We start from the raw sequence: 25,397 nt of genomic DNA on the forward strand, positions 1-25,397 counted from the left end.
TAAGAAAATACTCTTACCAAATACCCAAAGATTGGCCTGGCTTAGATTTTGAGGTTGGTGCCCAAGGCAGCTTGGTAGTCTGCTTCAGGACAGTGGTATAACGCAATGGTTGGTTGCTTTGCTTGATGGTAAACCCAAACATAAAAAACACCTGGCTTCTGGAAAGGTTATCATCACAGCATGGGATACCATTAGGATAGCATATGACTCTTACTGCTCATAAATCTTAAAAAGCTTAAAATTTACAGCACATGCCACATGAGGGAAATAGTTGTTATTTTCAGTCATATCTCAATATGAAATTATTTCTACAACCCTTGGATGCTCCCTTATAAAGAATCTGCCGTTAGATTGACTTAACCTAAATTTATAGGTATCACTTAAGAGAGTTATACTACATACTTCTTTTTCATTAGTGAAATTCTGTCATATGAAGTACTATTTATGAGCAGCAATTTTGGTGCAGTGGAAAAGGGCACTGGGCTGAGATTTCTAATCCCAATTTTTTACTCTAGTTTGCTATATGGTCTTGAACAATTCATTTCTCTTGGAAGTAAATAGCCTCTGAATTGCAACTCAATTGCAACTTTTCCCATCTATAACATGATAGAGTTGAATTAGATGCTCTCTAATGTCTTTTTCAGTTCTGATAGTCCATGATTGGATGGGACTAAGACACAAATATCCTTAGATATTACACTGATCCACTTTTGTCATCTATACTTGGATTATGGCTCCTTTTCATCTCTACCCTTTTTTTCCCCTTACTAGTGCCATCCTTCTTTATAATTAACTATCTTCTACTTATAATTGAAATATGGATTTTGTTTATATTTACATATGTCTTTGGTGTCCCCCCATTAGAACTGCATTTTGTTAGAAGGCATTATTTCACTTTTTTTTTTTTTTTGCATTTGTATCTCCCATATCTAGTACAGTACCTGGAATGTTTAAGACTTAAAAAAATATTGATTTGGCAATCATGTTTCTATTAGTTAAGGACTAATTCCACAGATGGGAAAAATTAATTACTTTGGAAAATTTATCCCATATTGGAAAGGTGAGGTTCTGAATTTCTTTTCTATTGCAGTTCTAAAATGAGTTTAACAATAGGTGGAGTAAAGTTAGAAGGGAAAAATGATTTTGTCAAAAATATGACTAGAAGGTCTATTACCTTGGACCTTTTTTTAAATTAAAAAATTTTAAATCAATGAATAAGATTCCATTTTCTTACTTTTTTACTTTTTCCTTCCCCCTCAATGAAGAAGAAAAAAAATAAAATTTATGCAGCAAATATACAATCAAGCAAAACAAATGCCTGCACTGGTAATAACCCCAAAATATTTGTTTCATTCTGAACTCTGAGTCCATCACCTTTCCTTCATTAGGCAGGTAGCATGTTTTATCATAAGACCTCTGGAATTGTGGTCATTCATTGGGTCAATCAGAATTCATAAGTCTCAAAATCGTTTGTCTTTATAATGTTGTTGTTGAATAAATTGTTCTCCTGTTTCTGCTTACTTTATACAAGTCTCCCCAGGTTTCTCCAAAACCATCACCCTCCATCATTTTTTTAATATAACACATCAGTATTCCATTACAACCATGTACTATATCTATTTAGGCATTCCCCAGTTGATATGCATCCCCTTATTTTCCAAGGTCTTTGTCAGTACAAAAAGTGTTGCTAAAATCTTTTTATATACATGGGTTCTTTCTTTTTTTGTTTTTGTTTGATATTTTGGGGTATGGACTTCTGTAGGATATTACCAATTCTCTTCTAGTAGGGTATTAGTAATTCTTAATTTTAAGGATGTAACCTCAAGAGGGAGTTAACTTGGCATTATTTTATAAAGGATTGAAGTAAAATTGGATGAAGGTTGAAGTGGGAATAAGAGATATCTAGTTAAAAATTTTAAAAGGTACTATTGGCATTAGGGAAAAACATGAACATTATTTTCTAATTTCCAAATCCACTCTTCACTTGGAAAGGGAATATGGCAGTATTATAGGAAGACTATCCTGGAGAAAGAGTCCTTGGAAAACGATAATAATAATTATGGCTATTTTTAAGACATAAAGGGAAATTGAACTTTAAAAAGAAGAATGTCCATAATATTGTAATTTTAAGATAATGTTGATGAACTCTCTTGCATTGTGGATAGGAGGCATCAGGTGTTGGAGGGATGGGTATTAGGAAGAGATTGTGTAGGGTGAGAAGATAGGTTTAGAGAAGATTTGTAAACTCTCAATGTTTGCTTGGACTTTCTCCCCTTAGGATTTAGTTTCTATCTCAAATAGCTGCTGTTCTTGCTAGCATATTCTGTGGTCTTGCTAGCCTAGTCAGGCTTATCAGTTGTCCCCTGAATTTTATGGCCTTTGCTAGCATAGGGAGGCCTATCAGTTGTTCAGTGAGTTTTGTGAGGGTGATCAATAAATTCCCTGGCTTACGTTTGTCTTTGGTGGTCTGCCTTCATCTCAGTAGTTGTAGTAGTCCCGGCCTTATTGTAGATCAGTTGTAATTCAAAGGCTACATGACTCCTTCCTTTCCCAGAAGGTATTAGCCTGGAGAGAATCTTTGTTTTGCTGGAGCAAGGAAAGAAGGCAACAGTCAGTGAAAGGTCGTGGCCCTTCCCTCTTCTTCCTGATTCAGTCTGGCTCTCAGGACACTCTTGGACAGAGGAAGCAGTAGGGAAATTAATAAAGAAATATGAGGCTACACAAAAAGATGGAGGGAAGGTGATAGCTTCTTGTTTGGCCAATAGAAAAAATATCTAACATTTATATTAGTGCTTACTATGTACAGACCCTGTGCTGAACACTTTATAATTGTGATCTCATTTGAGCCTCACAATAACCCTGTGAAGTAGGTGTATTCTTGTTTTATAGATAAGGAAACAAAGGTTAAGTGACTTAAGTGACTTTAGACAAGTGGATTCAAAAACACAATCTTTCTAAGTTACCTCTCCTCATATTTGATGAACTGAAGGGAGAAAAGCAGAGAGAATAGAAGTACATTAAGGAAATATATTTGAAACCTTTTATTCTGTTGTCTTACACACACACACACACACACACACACACACACACACACATACACACACAGAATCTTTTAGTAATCCTATCAGTGAGAGGGTGTGACCCAGAGAATTTAATTCACTTATTGTATTTATAAATGTATGAGATTGTTTGTGCAGAGACTGTGCAACCACTGAACCACAGGGAGAAAGAATGTTTTAAGATGTTGTTATTTGTTCTTTCTCAAAGAGGATCACATCAGGGAGGTGATGTCATAATATGAAAGTATATTCGATTTGCAAACCATTCTCCAATTGATAAATGGTCAAAGGATATGAACAGACAATTCTCAGACGAAGAAATTGAAACTATTTATAGACATATGAAAATATGCTCCAAATCATTATTAATCAGAGAAATGCAAATTAAGACAACTCTGAGATACCACTACACACCTGTCAGATTGGCTAGAATGACAGGGAAAGATAATGGGGAATGTTGGAGGGGATGTGGGAAAACAGGGACACTGATACATTGTTGGTGGAATTGTGAACACATCCAGCCATTCTGGAGAGCAATTTGGAACTATGCTCAAAAAGTTATCAAGCTGTGCATACCCTTTGATCCAGCAGTGTTTCTACTGGGCTTATACCCCAAAGAGATACTAAAGAAAGGAAAGGGACCTGTATGTGCCAAAATGTTTGTGGCAGCCCTGTTTGTAGTGGCTAGAAGCTGGAAAATGAAAGGATGTCCATCAATTGGAGAATGGTTGAGTAAATTGTGGTATATGAACGTTATGGAATATTATTGTTCTGTAAGGAACGACCAGCAGGATGAATACAGAGAGATCTGGCGAGACTTACATGAACTGATGCTGAGTAAAATGAGCAGAACCAGAAGATCATTATATACCTCAACAATGATACTGTTTTTGAGGATGTATTCTGATGGAAGTGGATCTCTTTGATAAAGAGAGCCCTAATTGAGCAAAGATGGACAGAAGCAGCTACATCCAGAGAAAGAACACTGGGAAATGAATATAAACTGCTTGCATTTATGTTTTTCCTCCCGGGTTATTTATACCTTCTGAATCCAATTCTCCCTGTGCAACAAGAAAACTGTTCGGTTCTGCACACATATATTGTATCTAGGATATACTGCAACCCATTCAACATGTAAAGGACTCTTGCCATCTGGGGGAGGGGGTGGAGGGAGGGAGGGGAAAAATCGGAACAGAAATGAATGCAAGGGATAATGCTGTAAAAAATTACCCTGGCATGTGTTCTATCAATAAAAAATTATTAAACAAAAACAAAAACAAAAACAAAACATTGTATGTGCCAAAAGAATTCTATCCAACATCTTGTTTTATGTATGTATGTATGTATGTATGTATATATACATACACACTAATGATGGTAATCACTGACTGTAATAGCAACTATCCCTCAATATATTTTATGTGTATATATACACATACATAAAAATATATGATACATAAACCTATATTATATATTTGTGTGTGTATACATATACATACATAAAATATATATGATACATAAACCTATATTATATATATTTGTGTGTGTATATATACACATACATAAAAATATATATGATACATAAACCTATATTATATATATTTGTGTGTGTATATATTATATATTTATATCAAGTTATCTTGTTACAGATAAGTATTATCCATAATATTTTCACTTCTCATGAACAGCAGCACAAAATCCTGGCTCTTCGTTTCACACTCACTACACAAAGGATGCACCTTATTTTCTGAGCTACATTAACTTTATTATAGCTTATTTCAATATATGGCTGCATTGCATGGACATCTTTTGTTGTTTCATTTTTTATCTTTCATTCAAAATTGGGTTTGATTTTGATCTTTTCTCTAGCTCATAATCACATTGCAAGTAGATTTCAGATTCTTCAGTGATTCTTCTATTGGGAACCAGTTCTTCCCTATTTGTTGAGGTTATTTTTAAATGTATTTTCTAAAATAGTTTCTACAGATTCTATAAAATAGTTTCTACAGATTACTTGTCTAGTTAATAAAAGCCAATAAATAGAAAAAAAAAAAAAGAAAGTATATTCGATTTGAGTGAGGGAGGGTGATACAAAATCACCAGCCTCACTTTCTCCTCCAGACCCATCTGGATCCAGTGGAAAGATATAGATTGACTGGAGATGGCCCTGAATGTAGTAGGAGACTTTGCTTTTTAAGCTAAGGTTTTTAACAGGTCTCAGTTTGACTTTGTCAATACCCATTCAGTGATTAAGTTGGGTAAGAAAGAAAAAAAGCAAAGAATGGCTCTTTCCCCAAGTCTTTCCCCCCAAAAGAAATCAATCTAGGAGGGGAAGACCCTGATATTTGAACATGAGTTTTCTGACTCCAAGATGTACCTTTTCTGCTGCCTTTCTATATAAGAATGCTTCATTTTAGGGATCAAATCTTATGTATTCATAAATAGTCAAATGGGTCAATAAAATCATTGATTTGAATGTTCCCTCCTTAAATGATCTGCAGCATTATATGGATCAAAACTCATTCCAAATATTCTCACATTCTTATTGGAGTCAAGATAATAATTTCTTTTTTCCCCCAAAGTCTAATACCTTTATTTTTTTTCATATCCAAAATATAATTTAAAATATTAAAATTTCACCATCTCCTAATGATGGCAAATTTCAAATCTCCTTGCTTTCATCCCATCAAGCCATAGCTAAACCTAATGGTTTTAATGGCTGTAATTACAGAGTTTATTAATTTCATTTATTTGAGCATAACAAATGGATGCATTCTTTCCTCCCATAGTCACTAACATACATATGCTGAAAATTACTTAAAACACCAGGAGAGGAACATTACTGGGCCAGGAGAGGATTCTTGGGCAGCTAAACCAAGGTGGAGATGATACTTGTGTGGAAAAAAGATTTCTTGGCACTTTGAATGACCCTTACTCATCATATTCATTGTCTCTGAAGTTGACTTTAATCCTTTCTGCAGTATATCCCTTTTTTAAAACCTTTTTTTCCATCAATTCTTGTTAAATCATAGAAATATAAGATCATAGAATAACCCTTGAGGGCCATAGGTCTAGCCCTTCTCATTTAACAGGTTTAACTGAGTTTGACAGAGAGAGTTTCAGTGACTTGCTAGGAATTGTCTAAGTTAGGGCTTTACTCAGATCTTCCAGACTTTATATACCAGGATTCTGTATACTACCTGATTAAATTGTTATAGCCTTCTTCCTTAGAAAATCCTTCTTTAATCTTTGCTTAATTTTTATCTTAGCTTTTGGACTTCTATGCTGGATAACTTTTGTAGCTATATAAATATAATCTAATTAACACTTAATAATATCTGAGCTTTATTTAGCACTTCAGTAATACAAAATGTTTTTCTTACATCATTTCCTTTGATCCTTTCCCAGATCCTATGAGAATCAGAAGTGCAAATTCTATTGTCTCTTATTTTACAGATGAGGAAATTGAGGCTGAGAGACTTTGATTAGATAGTGAGTGGCAGAGATAACTGTGAACCCAATATTTCTGACTCCCAGTCTAGTGTTTTTTTGTTACATCATCTTTGATTATTTCCTTCTTTGTTAGGTCGTGAGTATTTGAGGAGTGGCTAAAAATTGTATTTGAGAAGTACAAGGGAGATAGCACAACTATTACCAAGTGGGCAGGAACCTTGTACAATGGAAAGAACAACAGATTTAGAATCAAAATGATGAGATATGGAGTCGGAGGCGTTGAACCCCCCAATATATTGGGGCTTCAGAACTTCCCCTGTACAATCTATCAACTGTTGGGAAGAAAAGGTTTGGACCCTAAAAGTATACTGGGGTTTTGGTTTAGTGTTGTGAGATGTCTCAGTTTGTAAGATTATACCTTCTTCAAATCAAGAGGCAAAGTTTTTGTTATGCTGTTGACATGTGCTAAGTTCCAAAAGGGAGTTTTAGCCATTAGCAAAAGGAAAGACAGGAGCTAAGTTCCTTAAAGAAACCTGCCATTAACAAGGGGGAAGATGCCATTAGGCAGTCTTGGTTCTAATAAATTTGCTGCCACAAAGGGATTGCAGTTCCTAATGAACCCTTGAAACTGCCATAAGATAGGCTGAATTCCTTAAGAAAAAAAAAAGTTTAGTAGGGGATTACAGTATCAATAGATTTTTTATAGGGGAAAAAATAACCTTAGGGGTTAACATCAGAACTTAGCCTTCTGTGGAGTTTGTTGATGCAAGGAATTTGACAAAAGGCCTACTTAAAAGTAAAAGGTCCTATAGAGCATCAGCCCTGAATTCAGGAGGACCTGAGTTCAAATCTAGTCTGATACTTAATACTTTCTAGCTGTGTGACTTTGGGCAAGTCACTTAACCCTAATTGTCTCAGGAAAAAAAAAAGAAAGAAAGAAAAAGAAAAGAAAAAGAAAAAGAAAAAAAAGGTCCTCTTAAAGAGATAAATTGCTTACCACAGGGAGTACTTTGGACAGTAATTCTGGCTCTCCTGTCAATGTCCACCTAGCTACCAAGGACCCCATCAAAAGGACCTAGGTAGTTCCAATTGATTTTGCCACTACTCACTATTTGTATTATTTTAAACAAGTCTGGGCCTCAATTGGCTCATCTGTAAAATGAAGGGATTAATCCAAATTTCTAAATTTCTCTTTAACTTTAAATCTATGACCTTATGAACTAAAAGTCTCAGTGTCATCTAAGAAAATGGAAGATTTTTTAATGTGGTATATAGGATGTAATGATAATGGGGATATGTAGTTATGTTAAAAATCAACATATATTACAACTAATATCTTGGAAAGGGAAGAATTTGAATATTTGTGAATTATGCTTAAGCTGTTACTGTTCAGAGATATCTTGTTTTTGTTCGAGAGGAAACATTTTTGCTTTGGTAAATTAAAAATTTCTATTTCACTGAATATACTTGTACCTTATGCTTTTTGCTTTTCACTTCAGGTAACAAGATTTGGTTAAAAATTACATTTACTAAGAACACAAGGACTCATTTGGACAAACATCTTTGGAAAGCACAATCCTCAGATTTGCTAGTTGTGCTCCCTTGTTTCAATGATTAGCCTATTTTTTGTCTTCAGTTGTAATTAACTCTTTGTTGTTGTTGTTGCTTTTCCTTCCTTTTTAAAGAGGACTATGACATCAGGGAAGTGATGCCATGACATGCAAGTGAATTATTAAGTGAGGAAGGACTGTTCAAGGTCATCTCACTTACTCCTTTAGAGCCATATGGGTCCAGTGGCAAGATACAGATCAGGACAACTGGAGATGATCTTGGATGCAATAGGAGACTTTCCCCTTTTAAGCTAAGTGAGTTGGATCTAAGTGAAGGTGGCTGTGCACTACTTAATAGGCAATTTTATGAGAAGCCATAAGTACTAAATAATTTTATATTGTCATGCTTTACCATTTAATAGACAATTCTGGGTTAGAGTGAATACAATGACTGAATCCTTTGCTCTGTACTATAAAGGTCATCATGGCAGTTAAGTGGTACAGTAGATAGAGTGTTGGTCCTGGAATTAGAAAGACTCATATTCATGAGTTCTAATACAGCCTCAGACATTAGTTGTGTGAACCTGAATAAATCATGTAGACCTATTTGCCTCAGTTTCCTCACTTGTAAAATGAACTGGAGAAGGAAATGGGAAATCATTCCAGTATCTTTGCTTAGAAGCCCCAGAAGGACTCATGAAGAATCAGACATGACTGAACAAGAAAAAATGCCTAGAATACATATAGCAGAAAATACTCCTGAGTTCTCTGGGGAAACACTAATTATATAATTTTATAGGAACTTTGTAAAGGAAAATAAATAAATAATGGAGGATTTTACAGTTGTCAGCATTCTTGACAATCATTTGTTGGGTAATTCTGAATACATCAAAAACTAACTCTTTTTTAAAAATACCATAGAGTTGTTAAGTATTTGGGGCCACCCATATCTAGGAAATATATAACAGAGAATATCTCTGTGCTGTCTGGGGAATCAACAATATAATGAAATTATTTTTTTCCCACCTTCATTTCTTGCCCTTAGGATCTTCTGATGTTCCCCACTTTGAATGTGAAATGGAACAGAGCAGTTTCTCTGAATTAGTTGAATGATATGTTTATACAGGGATGTGTGGTCCAATATAGTCTTCAAACTGAACCCAATGGCTTCTTAAAACAGAGATCCCCTTTCCTCCTCAATTCTCCCTCTTCTAGCATTGACATTTTTGACAGACAACAGCTTTTCCTAAGTTAAGCTGAAATGCAGTTTTATTTATGTGTTCTCCAAACAGGGCCTATATCATAGGAAATTTCACTACTTGGTATTTGCTTAGGTAATGTTCTGAAGGCCACATCACTGATATTTTCAGGCTGTATCTAATTACAGTGTTGAATGGATTCCAGTGGAAGATACTTGTATACAAAGTAGTGCTGTGTGGGCCATTCTGCCCATTTGGGGACCTATTTCCCACCCTCAAAGATTTATACAGAAAACCATTTTCCAGATGCTACTAGTCACATAACTGCCCATTTTACATTTTACTGACAATACAGAAGCCCCTGGCATCTAAACATATGGATTGGAGACATTTTTGATGGTCATTGTAAAAGATTTCAAATCTAGTCTGGGAATATACAAGGAGTTCAATGAAAATATCAAATGGCTCTCTCCCATATTTGCTCAGTCCCCAGAGAGATTAATTTTTCCCTCTGCCTCATCTTCCCTTTTTCTCACTCTCCAATATTTACAGGACTTGGTTTTGGTTTATTGACAAGTGTGTGTATAAATCCAGGCAAGACAGATTACAGTGGTGCATGTTAACTTTGCTAGTCAAGCATGGTTTAGGGGAATGTTGTTCCAGATTTTGTCCAGGAAATACATTTTATTGGTGTTTGGTTCTAATGCTTTCCTGTCCGGAAACCTTCCCCTTTGGCTGAGCTGCTGTGGAATGCGCTGTCAAGGGGAATCTGCTTTCCCCTGGCCCAGTTGGATGTATGTACTCTTGTTGATATATGTTCTAAAATAAGGTAGAATTTGTATGTTTGTGTGTCCACATGCACACATGTGGTTGTATTTTTTAAAGTATAAATTTAAAAGAAGAGAGGGTCTGATGGCCAACACTTAAGAATAGGCCAGGTTTATTTGGATGCTGGTGGATTAGATATATCTATCCTATCAGATTACCAGGATAATTTTTGAGTGGTAACAATTTTTATTTTATTCTTTTAAATTTTATGATGGTTTTTTTTTTGAAGGGTCAGGAGAATTGACATTTTTCCCTTTTCTCCTTTTACTATCTTTTAAAAAATAATAGCCTTTTATTTTTAAAAATACATGCAAAAGATAGTTTTCAACATTTACCTTTGCAAAACCTTATGTTTCAAATTTTTCTTTTTCCTTGCCCTGATATCTCTCCTAGACAGCAGATAATCCAATATAAGTTAAACATGTGCAATTCTTCTAAACATATTTACACATTTATCATGCTACACAAGAAAAATCAGATCAAAAGGGGAAAGAAGAGAAAGAAAAAAAGCAAGTAAACAAGAAAAACCACAAACCAAAAAGATAAAAATATTATGTTATGATCAACATCCAGTCCCTACAGTCCTCTCTCTGGAGGCAGATGGCTCTCTCCATCATAAGTCTATTGGAATTAGTCTGAATCACCTCATTATTGAAAAGAACCAAGTCCATCACAGTTGATCATCACATAATCTTGTTCTCTTGGTTTTGCTCACTTTGCTTAGCATCATTTCATGTAAGTGTCTTGAGGCTTTCTGAAATTATCTTGCTGATCATTTCTTATAAAACAATAATATTCTATTACATTCAGGTACCATAACTTATTCAGCCATAGCAGAACATGAGAGGATTCAAAATAAAAAATAATAAATTTTTGTTTCAAGAAAGCCTATGTAATAAATACTACATATTGTGTTTGCTTCCTTGTGTTTTTTCTTTGTTCTCTGTTATGCATTTTTACTTTATTCTTCCCCCACCCCTTTCTATCCCCTTTAAGAAAGCTATGATTGAACTTGGAGACACACACAGACATATACAGAGTTATTAGTAATCATATACATATATACACACACACATATATTCATATGCATTCATGTAAGACTATAGTATGCTCTGTTTCTCTGAAGATGGATGTTTCTCTTCATAAGTCCAAATCTTTCCATATTTTTCTAAATCTACCAACTCATCATTTCCTTTACAGCAATATTCCAATCTTATAATTGTCTAGTTATTTTAAATAGTCTAAAACAATATTGATCAATTCTGGCTGATATATAGTATAGTTTTCCTATTTTTCTCTTTTGATTAATTCTGTTATCTTTAATTTTTGTCTGAGATAATTACTATTGCTTTTTTTACATAATAAATTCTACTCCTTAATTTTGACTTTATTAAAAGCAAGCATTATACCGTTATAATTCTTTGGTACTCTTATAGTGACTAACATAGTCCTATAGACACATAGTAAACATCCTTATGGAACATTAGCCTGTTGAAAGAAGGAAATGTTAATTTATTTTTGTCTCCAATTTTTAGTACAGTACACATACTTAGCACTTAAAAATACATGTTGATGAATTGAATCAAATAGCTATTTGTTGAATTTTACATAGTAGAAAACACAGATTAAGCTTTAGCTTTAAGCCAACCATTAAAATAATGTGTTGATTTTATTTATAGGAGAGATTATGGCCCTCATAGAGTATTCCCAGTGAGGGTAAAGCCACCTGACCAGTTCGTTCCAAATGAAGAGAACATGGATTTGGTCACAACATATAAACAGGATTTCAGTGCCTATCCTTTCTGTCGAGTAGATCCTATCAAACCACGTGAAAACAAGCAACAAAGTAAAGACAAGATGGATTCTCTGCCTACATATAAAGGTATGAACATACCCTCATTATTTTCTTTGCATTGGTAAAAGGGAGAGGATTTTCTTACACCAATAAAATATAGATCTCGACAAAAAAAAGATTGTCCTTAATTTACTTTATCTATAAAATATTTCAGGTTCAAAATTTTAGTTTAATTTTAGTTAACTTAATATGTACCTGATATGATGACTTCTGCTGATGAAACCTTTTAATCAAAATGTTTATGTTTGGAGCAAATAGGCGTGCCATGGAAAATAGCGTACTCTCAGTACCAAGTGCTCATGAATAGGGTATATATCATTATTAAATAAATCTTATAGCTGTGTTACCTTGACACGTATCTAAATATGTGAATAATCATTATTGTGCTATGTAAGTAAATGGGCACAAATGATAAAAGCTGATAAAAGCAGCTCAATAATGTCTGTAATGAGTAATTTTTTAAAAAAAATGACCAGACTAAGCCTAGTTGAGTTTGGGATGTGGGATAGAATCAAGTCCTGTTTTATAACACCTTGTATGATTTTTCACACATCAACACTGGGACCAGAAATATTTCTTAGATTTAGAGGCAATGTTGTGGAATAAATAGAATACTGGACTTAAAATCAGGAACATCTGTATTTGAACTCTATCCAACCTCACATACTTACTAGCTTTGCGATTCTGGGAAACTATCTTTAATCTCCCTGGGATCAGTTTATCAAATCTGTAAAATTGAAGAATTGAATTCAGTGACATCTAAAGTTTCTTCGATGTATCTGCTTGTATGTCTCCAGCTCTCACTCAAAAGGAAAAACTCTTATGTTCTTCAATTTTTCAGTTCTTATCATTCAAAGAGGACTAAATTAAAAAAAAAAAAAGGAAATCTGAATCTATCTGGAATCTCACCTCATGTCCTCTGCCTTACAGATAACTTATGTGTTTAACAAAGCTCAAACTCTAGCTTTGTTAGAGTTCAAGTATGTTCTAAAGACCCAGGTTCAAATTCTTCCTCTTCTTACTTCTTAGCTATGAGATTTTGGGAAAATCACTTTCTGATAGTCTTTGCACTTCAGTTTCCTCATCTATCAACCCAAAGGGTTAATTTTAGATGTTCTATCTATAAATCATGTGAAACAATGATCTTCTCTGTTTCTTGAGCCTCAGGACTGTTTTAGAGAATTTTTTACATGTAGTAGGTCAAAGCAGCTATTAAGTCCCTAAAAGCTTAGGTCCTTGTTTGTTAAGGAAAATCTATGAAATCTTATTTATTCATTTTATTAGTTTTGTGTGTGTGTGTGTGTGTGTATGTGTGTGTGCGTGTGTGTGCACCAAATGACAGAACATCAAAATTCATTTTTTTTTTGAGACAATCTGGGTTAAGTGACTTGTTCAGGTTTCCATAGCTAAGTATCTGAGGCTAGATTTGAATTCAGGTCCTCCTGATATACAGGGCTGGTGATTTATCTACTGTGCCATCTAGTTGTCCCCAAAAACCTTTTTAAAAATGCATATTAGCACTTTCCAAAAATACACAATATTTCAAGCTTTCAAAGCAGATATACAAATAACTGAGAGATCCAAGCTCTGGTTCAGAGTATTTACGTGAAATGTTGCTAAAATATCCATAACTTGGAAATTTTGCAGGGGTGGGGAGCAGAGTGATAATTTAAAAATCATCTATAGTAGGATAACTTAGCCATATATTACTTTATTTCTCTTTCTACCTCCTTCCCATTATGGAGATTTTTCTTTTTCGTCTTTTCTTTTAGTTTTGTCTTAAGTTTAGTTGAACTTATTTGGGAAAAATATGAACCCATGGTGCTTCATAGGGGTTTCAGGTAAGAGAGGATAGATAAAATCAAAGTAGTTTCTAAAGCTCCTGAGCATACAAGGCTGTGGTTTAGGCACTGGGTAGCTGTTCCAATTGACATTATAGGTTTAGTGTTTTGTTTTTTTTTTTTTTTTTCCCTTTATGTGAATGCTCACATGTGGTCAGAACTGGAACAGAAGCTTTGTTCAGGGACCATTCTTACCTTATCTTATTATTTTATCATTGAGTCAAGTGACTTTTTTTTCCTGTTACAATTCATTTGCTGTATTAGTAATTTCCCTTGCAACTTCATTATTTTATGACATAATTTCTTCCTCTTTCCAAATGGAGAGAAAAAAGGCAGGGGAAGGAGAAAGACAAAGATCATTAAAAGCCTCATTTCTTATAGGCAATATATATGGAATTTCTGTCTACATATTCACTCCCCTTACATTTACTCCATAGGAACCATATGTAAATCTTTCCCTTTATCGCTGTTAAGGTCAGCACCTTTACTGCAGCACAGGAACGCCAGTAAAATACAGGGGAACAGCATTTGGTTGTAATTTGTGGTATTTTCAAAACAACATGCAATTGGAAGGATGTAGAATATAATTATTCAGTGCTCTGGGTCTGCATTGAGCTTTTGTTTAGTCATTTTTCAGTGGTATCCAACTCTTCATGACCTTAGTTTTAGGGGTTTTCCTAGCAAAGATACTGGGCTGGTTTGCCATTTTCTTTTTCAGTTCATTTTATAGAAGAAGAAACTGAGATAAATAAGGTTAAATGATTTGCATAGGGTCACACAGCTAGTGTGTGTTTGAGGCTATATTAGAACTCAGATTTTGCTGGAGTCTAGTACTCCATGCTCTGTACCACAACTACCTGTTGGTTTTGCATTAAACTACTTTATTTTCACCAAAGAAGAACTAGAGATCCCTATTGACTACAACATAGAAAATTTTGATTATATCAAATTGAAAAGTTTTTGTACAAACAAAACAAATGCAAACAAGATTAGAAGGGAAACAATAAACTGGGAAAACATTTTTACAATCAAAGGTTCTGATAAAGGCCTTATTTCCAAAATATATAGAGAATTGACTCTATAAGAAATCAAACCATTCTCCAATTGATAAATGGTCAAAGGATATGAACAGACAATTCTCAGATGAAGAAATTGAAACTATTTATAGACATATGAAAATATGTTCCAAATCATTATTAATCAGAGAAATGCAAATTAAGACAACTCTGAGATACCACTACACACCTGTCAGATTGGCTAGAATGACAGGGAAAGATAATGCGGAATGTTGGAGGGGATGTGGGAAAACAGGGACACTGATACATTGTTGGTGGAATTGTGAACACATCCAGCCATTCTGGAGAGCAATTTGGAACTATGCTCAAAAAGTTATCAAGCTGTGCATACCCTTTGATCCAGCAGTGTTTCTACTGGGCTTATACCCCAAAGAGATACTAAAGAAAGGAAAGGGACCTGTATGTGCAAGAATGTTTGTGGCAGCCCTGTTTGTAGTGGCTAGAAGCTGGAAAATGAAAGGATGTCCATCAATTGGAGAATGGTTGAGTAAATTGTGGTATATGAATGTTATGGAATATTATTGTTCTGTAAGGAACGACCAGCAGGATGAATACAGAGAGGACTGGCGAGACTTACATGAACTGATGCTGAGTGAAATGAGCAGAACCAGGAGATCATTATATATCTCAACAACGATACTGTTTGAGGATCCACTTCTGATGGAAGTGGATCTCTTCGATAAAGAGAGCCTTAATTGATCAAAGATGGACAGAAGCAGCTACACCCAGAGAAAGAACACTGGGAAATGAATATAAACTGCTTGCATTTTTGTTTTTCTTCCCGGGTTATTTATACCTTCTGAATTCAATTCTCCCTGTACAACAAGAAAACTGTCCGGTTCTGCACAAATATATTGTATCCAGGATATACTGTAACCTATTCAACATGTAAAGGACTCTTGCCATCTGGGGGAAGGGGTGGAGGGAGGGAGGGGAAAAATCAGAACAGAAATGAATGCAAGGGATAATGCTGTAAAAAATTACCCTGGCATGCATTCTATCAATAAAAAGATATTAAAATTAAAATAAATAAATAAATAAATAAATTCATGCTAAAAAAAATAAATAAATAAACTACTTTATTTTCAAAAAGTCTAGAGTGTGAAAAACAAAGTCCTTCCTCCGTACTTCACCTGCCTGCTCCTTTTGGAAGAAATGATTTTTCTGAATACCTGTTCAGTGCCCTACTTTATTACATTCCTTTTGGTGAATTGTTTATATTGTGAAAATGTGTAGTTTTTCAGAATCTCAGTGTTTTGCATGTGAAAAGATGGAGAGAAGAACAGTGCAAGTGATAGCTCACAGTTGAGGAACTTCACTTTTTTACACACTATTACATGGAGAGGCCTGTAAAGTTCCCAGTCTCCTTCCTGTTACATATAGGGAGCATGTAGGGATCCACGAGCACGACACCCCATTTGACTGTCATCTTAGTTGACTGTGTTGAAGTCTGCCTCTGGAACATGTGGTTTGGATTCCTGAGAAGGTCCCCTCTCAATTCACCCTAATGCTTTCAAGATGCTGATGTAACCATTAATTTCTCTGGGAAAAGGATTAGGCTTTCAATTAAAATGTAGCATATTTTGAATACATGGTAGTCTCTTTGGCCTAAAATAAACTTACAGTGTGTCGAGGGGGATTGTACACGTGCATCTGGATAAAACTGAAGTTTCCCATCCCCATGCCTTTTCTCTCTTAAGTAAAGCAGTAAGCTCAGTAAATTCCCAATACAGTTACATACAGTGATGTCAGAACGTTGGAGTTTCAGGGAGTTCAGAGCAGTTATTACAAGCCTGATAATTTATGAGAAGTTAATCAGGAATTCTGACACCTTATACAGGCCTCTGGTTCTCCATAGCCCTGTACTCCTTCAGGAACCTTAGGGGACTGATCCACTATCTTCTCTGCTTCACATTTCCTTATAGCCATCTATGTCCAACTCTTCCAAACAATTTTCCTCCTTTTGGGTCTTTTTTATTGAAAAGTCTTTGTGAGGGTCTAGGGAAAAAAAAAAGCATAACTTCCCTACATAGCCATCAGATATATTTTGTGTATGAGGAAACTTCTGTAGTAGGATATCTTAAGATGTTACTTTGGGTAAATCATCAAACATTCCTTTGTCAGAGTTTCCTTATTGATACAATGGGATTACTTTGATAGTAATAAGATCCCTTCAGCTCTTACAACCTATAATTCTCTGATTCTTCAAATTATGGACTTTTAGGAATCTTATAACCTTTTGACTTACAATTTAGTGGGAATCCCTTGAAACTTTATCTATGAATGAAGATCTGGGTGGGGTCAAGCACAGAATAATAGTGATAAAGTTAAATTTTTTAAATGCTCATTGTCATTTTGCTTCTTGATTCCTGTTTCTTGGTCACCTTGAGAACCTGTGAAATGATAAATGTTCTTGTATATTGTTCTCAAAGGAGTATTTATTGGCCCAGTGCCTTGTCAATAGAGGGACCTTAGATAATCTCTTTTGGGTAACTGGATGTCAGTGACATTTTGCATATAAAGTTGCACAGCCAAGGCTTCAAGCCAGATGCTAAACTTGGAGTCAGGAGAACAGAGTTCAAATTCTAACTCATTTATATATCAGCTTCGTAGACTATATGAAGGCTTCTTAAATGTGTCTGAACCTCAGTATTTCCACTGTAGAATGGGAATGAAAATCTTTGTATTCTCTTACAATTATTATTGTGAGGGAGGGAATATTAAACAACATGTTGGTAAGAATGCTTCATAAACTGTAAAATAGTATATAAATGTCAGCTGTTGCTGTTTTTTTTTATAAAGATAGGAGACTTATGTCAGAGTCTTTCCCTAGTGACCACATGCCCAGTTCTCCCAGTCTTCTCTAGGACGTCATTGCCATCTACTTGGAAGAGGTGGCAATAATTTTATTTTGGTCTGCACTCTCTATGAAATAGAGATGTGATGGTCTCTTAACATCCAACCAAAGAGCATTTACTTCTCATGACAATATATTTATTCAGTACTTTGCCTTTTTAGTCATTTGCCCTTTTAAAAGGTAGCTTATAAGGATATCAGGCTTAGACTGTAAGCTCTTTGAGACAAGGGACTCTATAACTCTTAGGTGGTTTGGTATAAAAGAGCTTTAAGACTAGAATTGGGGAGACCTGAGTTCAGATTCCTCCACATTTTAGCTGTGTGACTGAGCAAGTCATTTAACCACAACTGTAAAATGAGGATCATAATGGTACCTATATCATAAGATTATTGTGAGGATCAGATGAGATGACATGTATAAAGCTCTTAGTGTAATGCCAAGCATATAATAAGCATTTAATAAATGCTCATTTCCTCCCTGTCTTCCCTTTCCCCTCCCATTTCTATGGTAAAGCACATGCATATAGGGACATTAAATGAATTCTTGGGATATTGATGATCTAAATGTAAAGTTCATATGTATAATTTGTTTAAAATTTTAATTCACTTAAAATTTTACTTACTATATTGAAAAATAATTCTGTTCCCTATCTATAATTCATAAAATTCAATGATAATGTTAGATAGAAGGTAATTAACACTTTGCAATTTATAGGCACATCAATTCATTTGCTCCTCACAAAATGAGCTATTTAAGGCCATGGGCATATATTGTTGTTATTCTCATTATACAGATGTGGAAATCAAGGCCTTAGTTAGTTTTACAGATATGGAAACTGGAGCACTATTGTAATCATGTCATTCACCTACTTAAAAGAACCTTCAGAGGTTCCCCAATTCATTTTGAATAAAGTCAAAATTCCTACTCTTAGAATTTAAGGCCTTCTGTAATTTATCCAGCCTTATCTTATAGGCTCAACTAATATCCCACATCCTTTCTCCCCTGGAAAGCCTTCTTTTCCCCATCTCTTCCCCTGTCTCAAAATTAGTTTTCCCTTCTCAAGTTTCTCATTTTGTCCAGAACTATTCTTTATCTGGAAACTGCCTTAATGTAATAGGCTGTTAATAAATACTAGATAAGTTTAACTGAATTGTCAAACTCACCTTTGTGTCATAATTATTTGGTACTTGTTATTCCCAGCATCCTTTAGATGATAATATGATCCTTGAGAGCAAGGTCTGGGAATTAGCTCTGCTAAACATAATGACTTGTGCATAGTACATACTAATGAAATAGTTTGCTAAAGGCTACTTTACATCTGTTCTTCATTCCAGTTCACCAAGACCTTTTTCAAGATTAATATTATTGAGTGTTATTATTAATTATTGTCCTCATCCTCATCATTATTTTCTAGAGATGAAGGCTGTATAGCAGTACAGGAAAAAGAAAGCTTTTCTTTTTGGAAATGTCATATAACTGAAACACTTAAGTCCCTAATGCAATTAGCAGATAAGTAACCCTTGTATCTTATGAAATGAAACTATATTTAGGAATAGATTACTAATTTTCAGTCATATATATGTGTTACACATACACACACATACTTTGTATGTCAGGAGGTATGACCTATATTGATTTGCTTTCATTTCAGTTGATTATTTGCCCTGGAATCAACCAAAACGTGAGCTGATAAAACCAGAACAATCCTATCGCCCATCAACATCGAAGTTTGATTATAGAACCACTCACCAGGATGATTTCCCCATCAAGGGCTTCGTGAATACAATGAGTTGCAAACCCTATTATCAGCAGAAAATATATGCCCTACCCCTAGAAGATTTGACCAACTACAAGATGAATTATGTACCACATCCTCTAGAGAAACGAATTCCCATGGAGTCAGCCAAGTACAAGCCCTCGGACATCCCCTTTGATGGTCTCACAACTCATAAGGATTCCTTTAGGGGATTGCTTGGGGAGCCTGCCAAGTCCCTGAAACCCCATCCCAAGGTTTCCAGTTGTGAAAGCCCTTTTGCCACCACAACTGAATTTCGGGACAAGTACCAAACGTGGCCAATACCCCAAATGTTCTCTCGGGCCCCCATGGCTTACAACCCTCCAGATGAGAAGATGGACTTTATGACAACTGTGCAGGCTCACTACACTTATCATAAAGGGGGCCCTGCTCAATCCTGCCGTCCAGTGATACAGTCTAAGAAACCGGGGCGCTTTGAAGGTTCCACCACCAACAGAGATGACTTCAGGCAGTGGCCTGCTACCAAGCAAGAGCCCATCAAACCCCTTGCTCAGCTAAACTTGCCTAGAGAGCCTATGGACTGCCTCACTACTACCAAGACCTACTTTGTGCCTCATCCACCCATTTTCACAAGGAGCTGTAAACCTTATGTTCCTCCTGCCCGGTGTCCGGCCCCTCTGATAGGTGAAACAACTTACAACATCAGCTATACTCCGAAGGAACCAGTGAAGTGCCTTGCTTCATATCCTGAGCCACCAGGCTACACTTTTGATGAAGTGGATGCATTTGGCCACAGGATATATCGCCCTGTGGTCCCGTTGGACCCACTTGGTTCAAGGAAGAACAGTTACCTTCCTACAAATAGAGCAGATGTTCCCAACCAAAGGGAGCTAGCAGTGACAGCCTGATTCTTTTTCCTTTTTGAAAATTTTCTCACAAAATTGCTAAAATTCACAGTACTTATTATATAGTCTGTTGATATTTATTCCTTGAAAAACTTTGACCTTCTCGATCATTCCCAGGGGTTAATTCCTGCTGGAAATTATGAATAAATGAGAATCCGTTTATTTTTAGGAAAATGACAGTTAATCATGGATGATTAACGAATTTCCTCTCTTGACTCTCTCCTCCACCAAGCCAACACTTCCCAAATCCCCATGCTTCTTTATATTTCTTAAAGATGGACTAGGTTCTCTCAGAAGCTAATTTCTTACATTTGAATCTGTGATGGTGATTCAGTTATTGTATTAATAACGAAATTAGACTTGAATCCTGATAAGGTTGATGAATAAAACATATTTTGGGGAATTGGCTTTTTAAAATGATGTATCTTTTCACACACATATATTGTACAATAGTAAAATATAGGGGGAAATCGGTACTCTTTGAAAGTTAGAAACTTGTGAATTGGCCTATGAAGGTCTTGGCTTGGGTTTTAAATGAGTTCTTATAGCCAGACATATTGGTAGAAGACAGGTCTGAAAGCCAGCTTTCCCACATTCTAGGACGTTGTTTTTTTCCCATTAGATTAGAGTTTTACTGCCTTTTTCCTTACATGGGTCATAGGATCATAGATTTAGAGCTGGGGGGGAGGGGACATCATTTGGAAACATGTTAGGCTCTGTCCAACAGTAGGAAAGCTACCACCTGACTCTGATATACCCACTTTGAAAAGTAGAGGAGAGCTATGTGATGTACAACATGCAGTGGTCTATCTTGAAGGAGTAGGAATGACATCTTTAACTTTCTATTTGGGTTCAGAGATTACATAAGGCTAATTATTCAACTGTTTTGGCCAAAAAAAAAAAAATCTCGGGAAAGAAGTTATTCAAGAAATGAGAGACAATATAGAATAATAGAGTATTTTAAGTCGAGACGAGTTCAAATCCTTGCTCTTAATACTAAGTTACAATGGATTAAAGGGCAGATCAATTTGCTCTGCCAGAGTCAATTCCTTTCCCCATAAAATAAGGATAACAATACTTATACTACCTATCTCAAAAGGTAGAACAACTAAGTTGTTCTAAGACCAGAGTGCTATAAAAACATGAGTTTTCATCATTTTTAGGTTATTCAAATGAAAAGTCTGGGAATGAAATGAAAGAGAATAAATCATCATCTGAAGTAATTTTCTAATTAGCTTTTTTAAAATGAGAAGAGGAAAATACTTGAGGAAAGAAACCAATAGGTTTCATTGATCAATCTCTTAAGTTTTCATCATTTTTAGATTATCCAAATGAATAGTCTGGGGATAGAATGAAAGAAAATAGATCATCATCTAGAGTAATTTTTTAATTAGCTTTTTTTAATGGGAAGAGGAATATACTTGAGGGGGAAAAATAGTTTTCACTGATCAATCCTTTTAAAGGTGCATAGAGTTTCCTGAGTTGGGTCTATTTTTCCATTTTATTGATAACTTATGAGACTCATCTTATCTTTGAAGTGGCTGCAGTGGCAATGTCAACTAGAAGAAGCTACTTCAAAGTCCCATAGTGTCACCTTTTCCTGTTACCTTCCATGTTGTTGGTAAGTATCTCTTTATAGTTTCCAAAGTATAGCAGTTCTTTTCATTTTAAAAATACTGGCTCTGGGTCATTTTAATTTAGCTTTTGTTACTCTCACCTTAGATCCTTCCATCCACAGAGATAAACACACACACAAACACACACAAGTACTATCTCTGCACAAAACATGAGGCAGAATATTTGAGAGTCAGAATTTATTTAGCAGGTTGTGACAAATCTAGTTAGGTAAAGTTTTCTAGAATAAACAAAGTTATAAATCTGGGTTCAAAAAAATCAATTTTCTAAATACAGAGTTGGAGGAAGAAAAACTTTGGAAGTGTTAGTGAATTTATAACCTCAAGATGAGTCAGTGAGGAAATGTATCTGCCAAGTCAACTCCATATTTAAGAAATATTACATTCCTACTAGCCAATAAACATTAAGTTCCTCCTATGTGCCAGGCACTATACTAAGTGCTGGAAATACAAAGAAAGGTTAAAGATGGTTCCTGCAATGGAGGTGCTTACATTCTAATACAAGACAATGTGGTAGGCAGGAGGGCTACAAAAAAAAAGAACAAAACAAAAAACAAAAAAAACCAGGGCATAATCTATGGTCTGGAAGAGCTTTGACTTTAGTAGGGATATGAGAACAAATACTTATGATACAAATATGAATGTTATAAGTGAAAGAAAGAAGGGTAAGAAATTTGGGGAGAAAGGGATAATGGATTACACTTCATTGAAGAGGTTGAACCTGTGTCAGGTTTTTTAAAAAAGAGGAGAAATAGTTACATATGTAAAGAGGGATTCCATTCCATGTGTTGGGCATGATCTGCCATGTTAAATACATGGAATAAGAATAGGGCAGAATAAGATTAGCTAGAAGGTGCAATGCATAAAGAAGGTTAGTTTGGCCACTAGAAGTCCAAATTTAGACTAAAATTTTAAAGTTTTAAGAGAGCAGAATTTGGTTACATGGAAATAATAAATTATTCATAAGCAGAGTTGTCCAAAAGCAGAATTGCCTGCTTCAGGAGAGAAGAGGTTCTCCATCATTGGAGGTTTATAAGTAGGAGCAGAACAACCAATTATTGGGAATGTTATATGTGTGTGGTGGGGATTCTTGTTTAGATATGGGACAGACCAGAAAATTATTTGAGTCTGTTCCTGACTTTTAAGATTTTTTTTTATTGTATTATTGCATGTGATGTTGCTTAGATCAGTGTGAATAAGAGAATCATAGATTTAGAGTTGAAAGGGACTTTAATGGTCACTAAGTTCAATTCCTTTATTTTACTTTGGAGGAAACTGAACCAGTATAGATATGGTGTGAGTAATAAATTCCTTTCACAGTGAAAGTTAATGAAGGACAACCACCTCATAACTGAGTTGTTCTGGGGAAAGCTTATTCCAAAGAGAAGAATCTCTATGTAGAAACTTTTCCACCATGGGAATCTTGGTTAAATCCACATATCTTGTGGTAATAGGTGAAGCTATTTAAGCAATTATCTTTTAATGGAGGAGTGTTAAGAAATTATTCTGTTTTCAGCAAAAGCAGAACACTTGTTTGAAAAATATATTCCTTTCTTCTTTCCTTCCTGCATACATCCCCTACACTTCATTCACACTGCTAACACCCTAACTCAGACCATTGTCACCTTCCACCTGGGTTGTTGCAGTGGTTTTTGAATTGGTCTTCTCTATGATTTTTACCTAGAAAGAAAGATCTGTCCATGTTGTGCCCTTATTTGATAAACTTTAATGACTTACTTTTGACTCTTGGATCAAATAAGTCTTACATTTGGAATTCAAAGCCTTTGACAATTATGGCCCCAACTTATCTTTTTAGTCTTATGATACATTGAACTTTTTCACGTATGCTAAATAATATTCCTGGCACATAATAGGTGTTTAATGTTTGATGAATGAAACTGAAATTCTAGGAAAAGGGAAAGGGAAATATTTAAATGCTTACTCTGTGCCAGGTTTAGTGCTAAGAGCTTTACAAATATCTCCTTCAGTTTTTAATCTCTATTTTTTAGAGTTCTAGGGGAGAGTGTGATTAAAAATTTTCCCTAAATGACTCATATATTTGTGAGATTTTTGTCATTAAGAAATGTAACTAAACTAGAAAGTCCATGTTTTATAAAGATTTGTTTCACTTGCACAGGTGTCCAATAGAAAGAGATTTAGCTAGACTATGGCTTCACAAACCTTAGGTTCTTGGGGTTTATCAGTGTGCCATTTGTTCATTTGTGTCAATGAACAAATAATTCATTTGTGGCTTGTAGGGAAAGTCAGAAGTTCTTCTCCACAAGAAGGTGGAACCATGGGGACTGGAGTGGGGCTGGGGACAAAGTTTTCTTTGGCATGGGTAGAATCAAGGTTTACCCAGCAGTGGAAAGCAGGTGCTACATTCCTCCATCTAGCTGGAGATTGTAATGAGAGAATACAGCAGCTGAATGTACATTATAGCCCACACCTGCTTGGGCTCTACTGTGGACCAGGGGGGTTCCTCCATTTAGAGCTTCTTCATTTAACACTCTTTTAATCTGAGTTAAACATCTGAAAATAGAGATGGTGCAGACTGAATGCTGCAACCAGATTCCTTTCTGTTCTGGGGCCTAATGGCCTGCAGTGCCGTGGTGGGGCATTGGCGTGTGAAATCCAGAGCCTTTTGGCCATGGGTCACAAGCAAGGCTCTAAGTGCTTCTGAGAAAAGCAGCCTGATCCTAAGTTTCCACTCCAGAGTGAGGAGTGAACAGATGGCACTGATTTTCTCAATCTTTTACAACCTAGAAACCAGACGGCCTGCCTGCCTAATCAGAGCCAAGGCTGTTCTTTCAACATGAAGGGAACCTCCTCCCCCTGCCCCACTCATGTTATGGAATAATAAAACAGGCGAGCCTACAAATACCCTTTAAAAAGGAAAACAGCTACTTGAGAGTTATAGGAGAACAAAAATGCCTTAAAAATGATTGAAATTTGACTAATGTGCCAACAGATGACTTATAAACTGAGAAATTGAGTTTCTTTTTGGAATGTGCTTTCCCCACCCCATTTTTCTGAAATCCCCCTTCTATCTATTGCTTAAGATTTGTTACTATTGCTAGTAGCTAGCATCTATGTAATGCTTAATATTTGCACTATGTTTTACATGTGTCTCCTTACTATATCTCCGTGAGGAGTTTTATCATTTTATAAATGAAGAAGCAAATTCAGATTAAGTGAAATGCTCAAGGTCACCCAACTAGATCATCTTCATGAGTTCAAATCCAGCCTCAGACACTTACTAGCTGTTTGATTGGCAAATCACTTAACCCTATTTGCCTTAGTTTCCTTACCTATAAAATGAGCTGGAGAATGGACTTTTCAGTATCTCTTCCAAAAAGACCCCAAATTGGGTCACAAAGAATT

At 35.5% G+C, this 25,397-nt stretch overlaps 1 protein-coding gene across 1 annotated transcript in view; it reads left to right on the forward strand.

The window, feature by feature from the left end:
• SAXO1 (stabilizer of axonemal microtubules 1) overlaps positions 1-20,782 on the forward strand; it is a 120,842-nt gene extending 100,060 nt beyond the window's left edge. The window contains exons 3-4 of the mRNA XM_051987041.1: positions 11,769-11,971; positions 19,370-20,782. Of these exons, the coding sequence (XP_051843001.1) occupies positions 11,769-11,971; positions 19,370-20,382 (1,216 nt within the window). The 3' untranslated portion in view covers positions 20,383-20,782. The remainder of the gene's footprint in view (positions 1-11,768; positions 11,972-19,369) is intronic.
• Positions 20,783-25,397: the final 4,615 nt, after the last annotated feature.

The sequence above is a fragment of the Antechinus flavipes genome, chromosome 1 (assembly GCF_016432865.1).
Source record: "Antechinus flavipes isolate AdamAnt ecotype Samford, QLD, Australia chromosome 1, AdamAnt_v2, whole genome shotgun sequence".
Taxonomy (NCBI): Eukaryota; Metazoa; Chordata; class Mammalia; order Dasyuromorphia; family Dasyuridae; genus Antechinus; species Antechinus flavipes.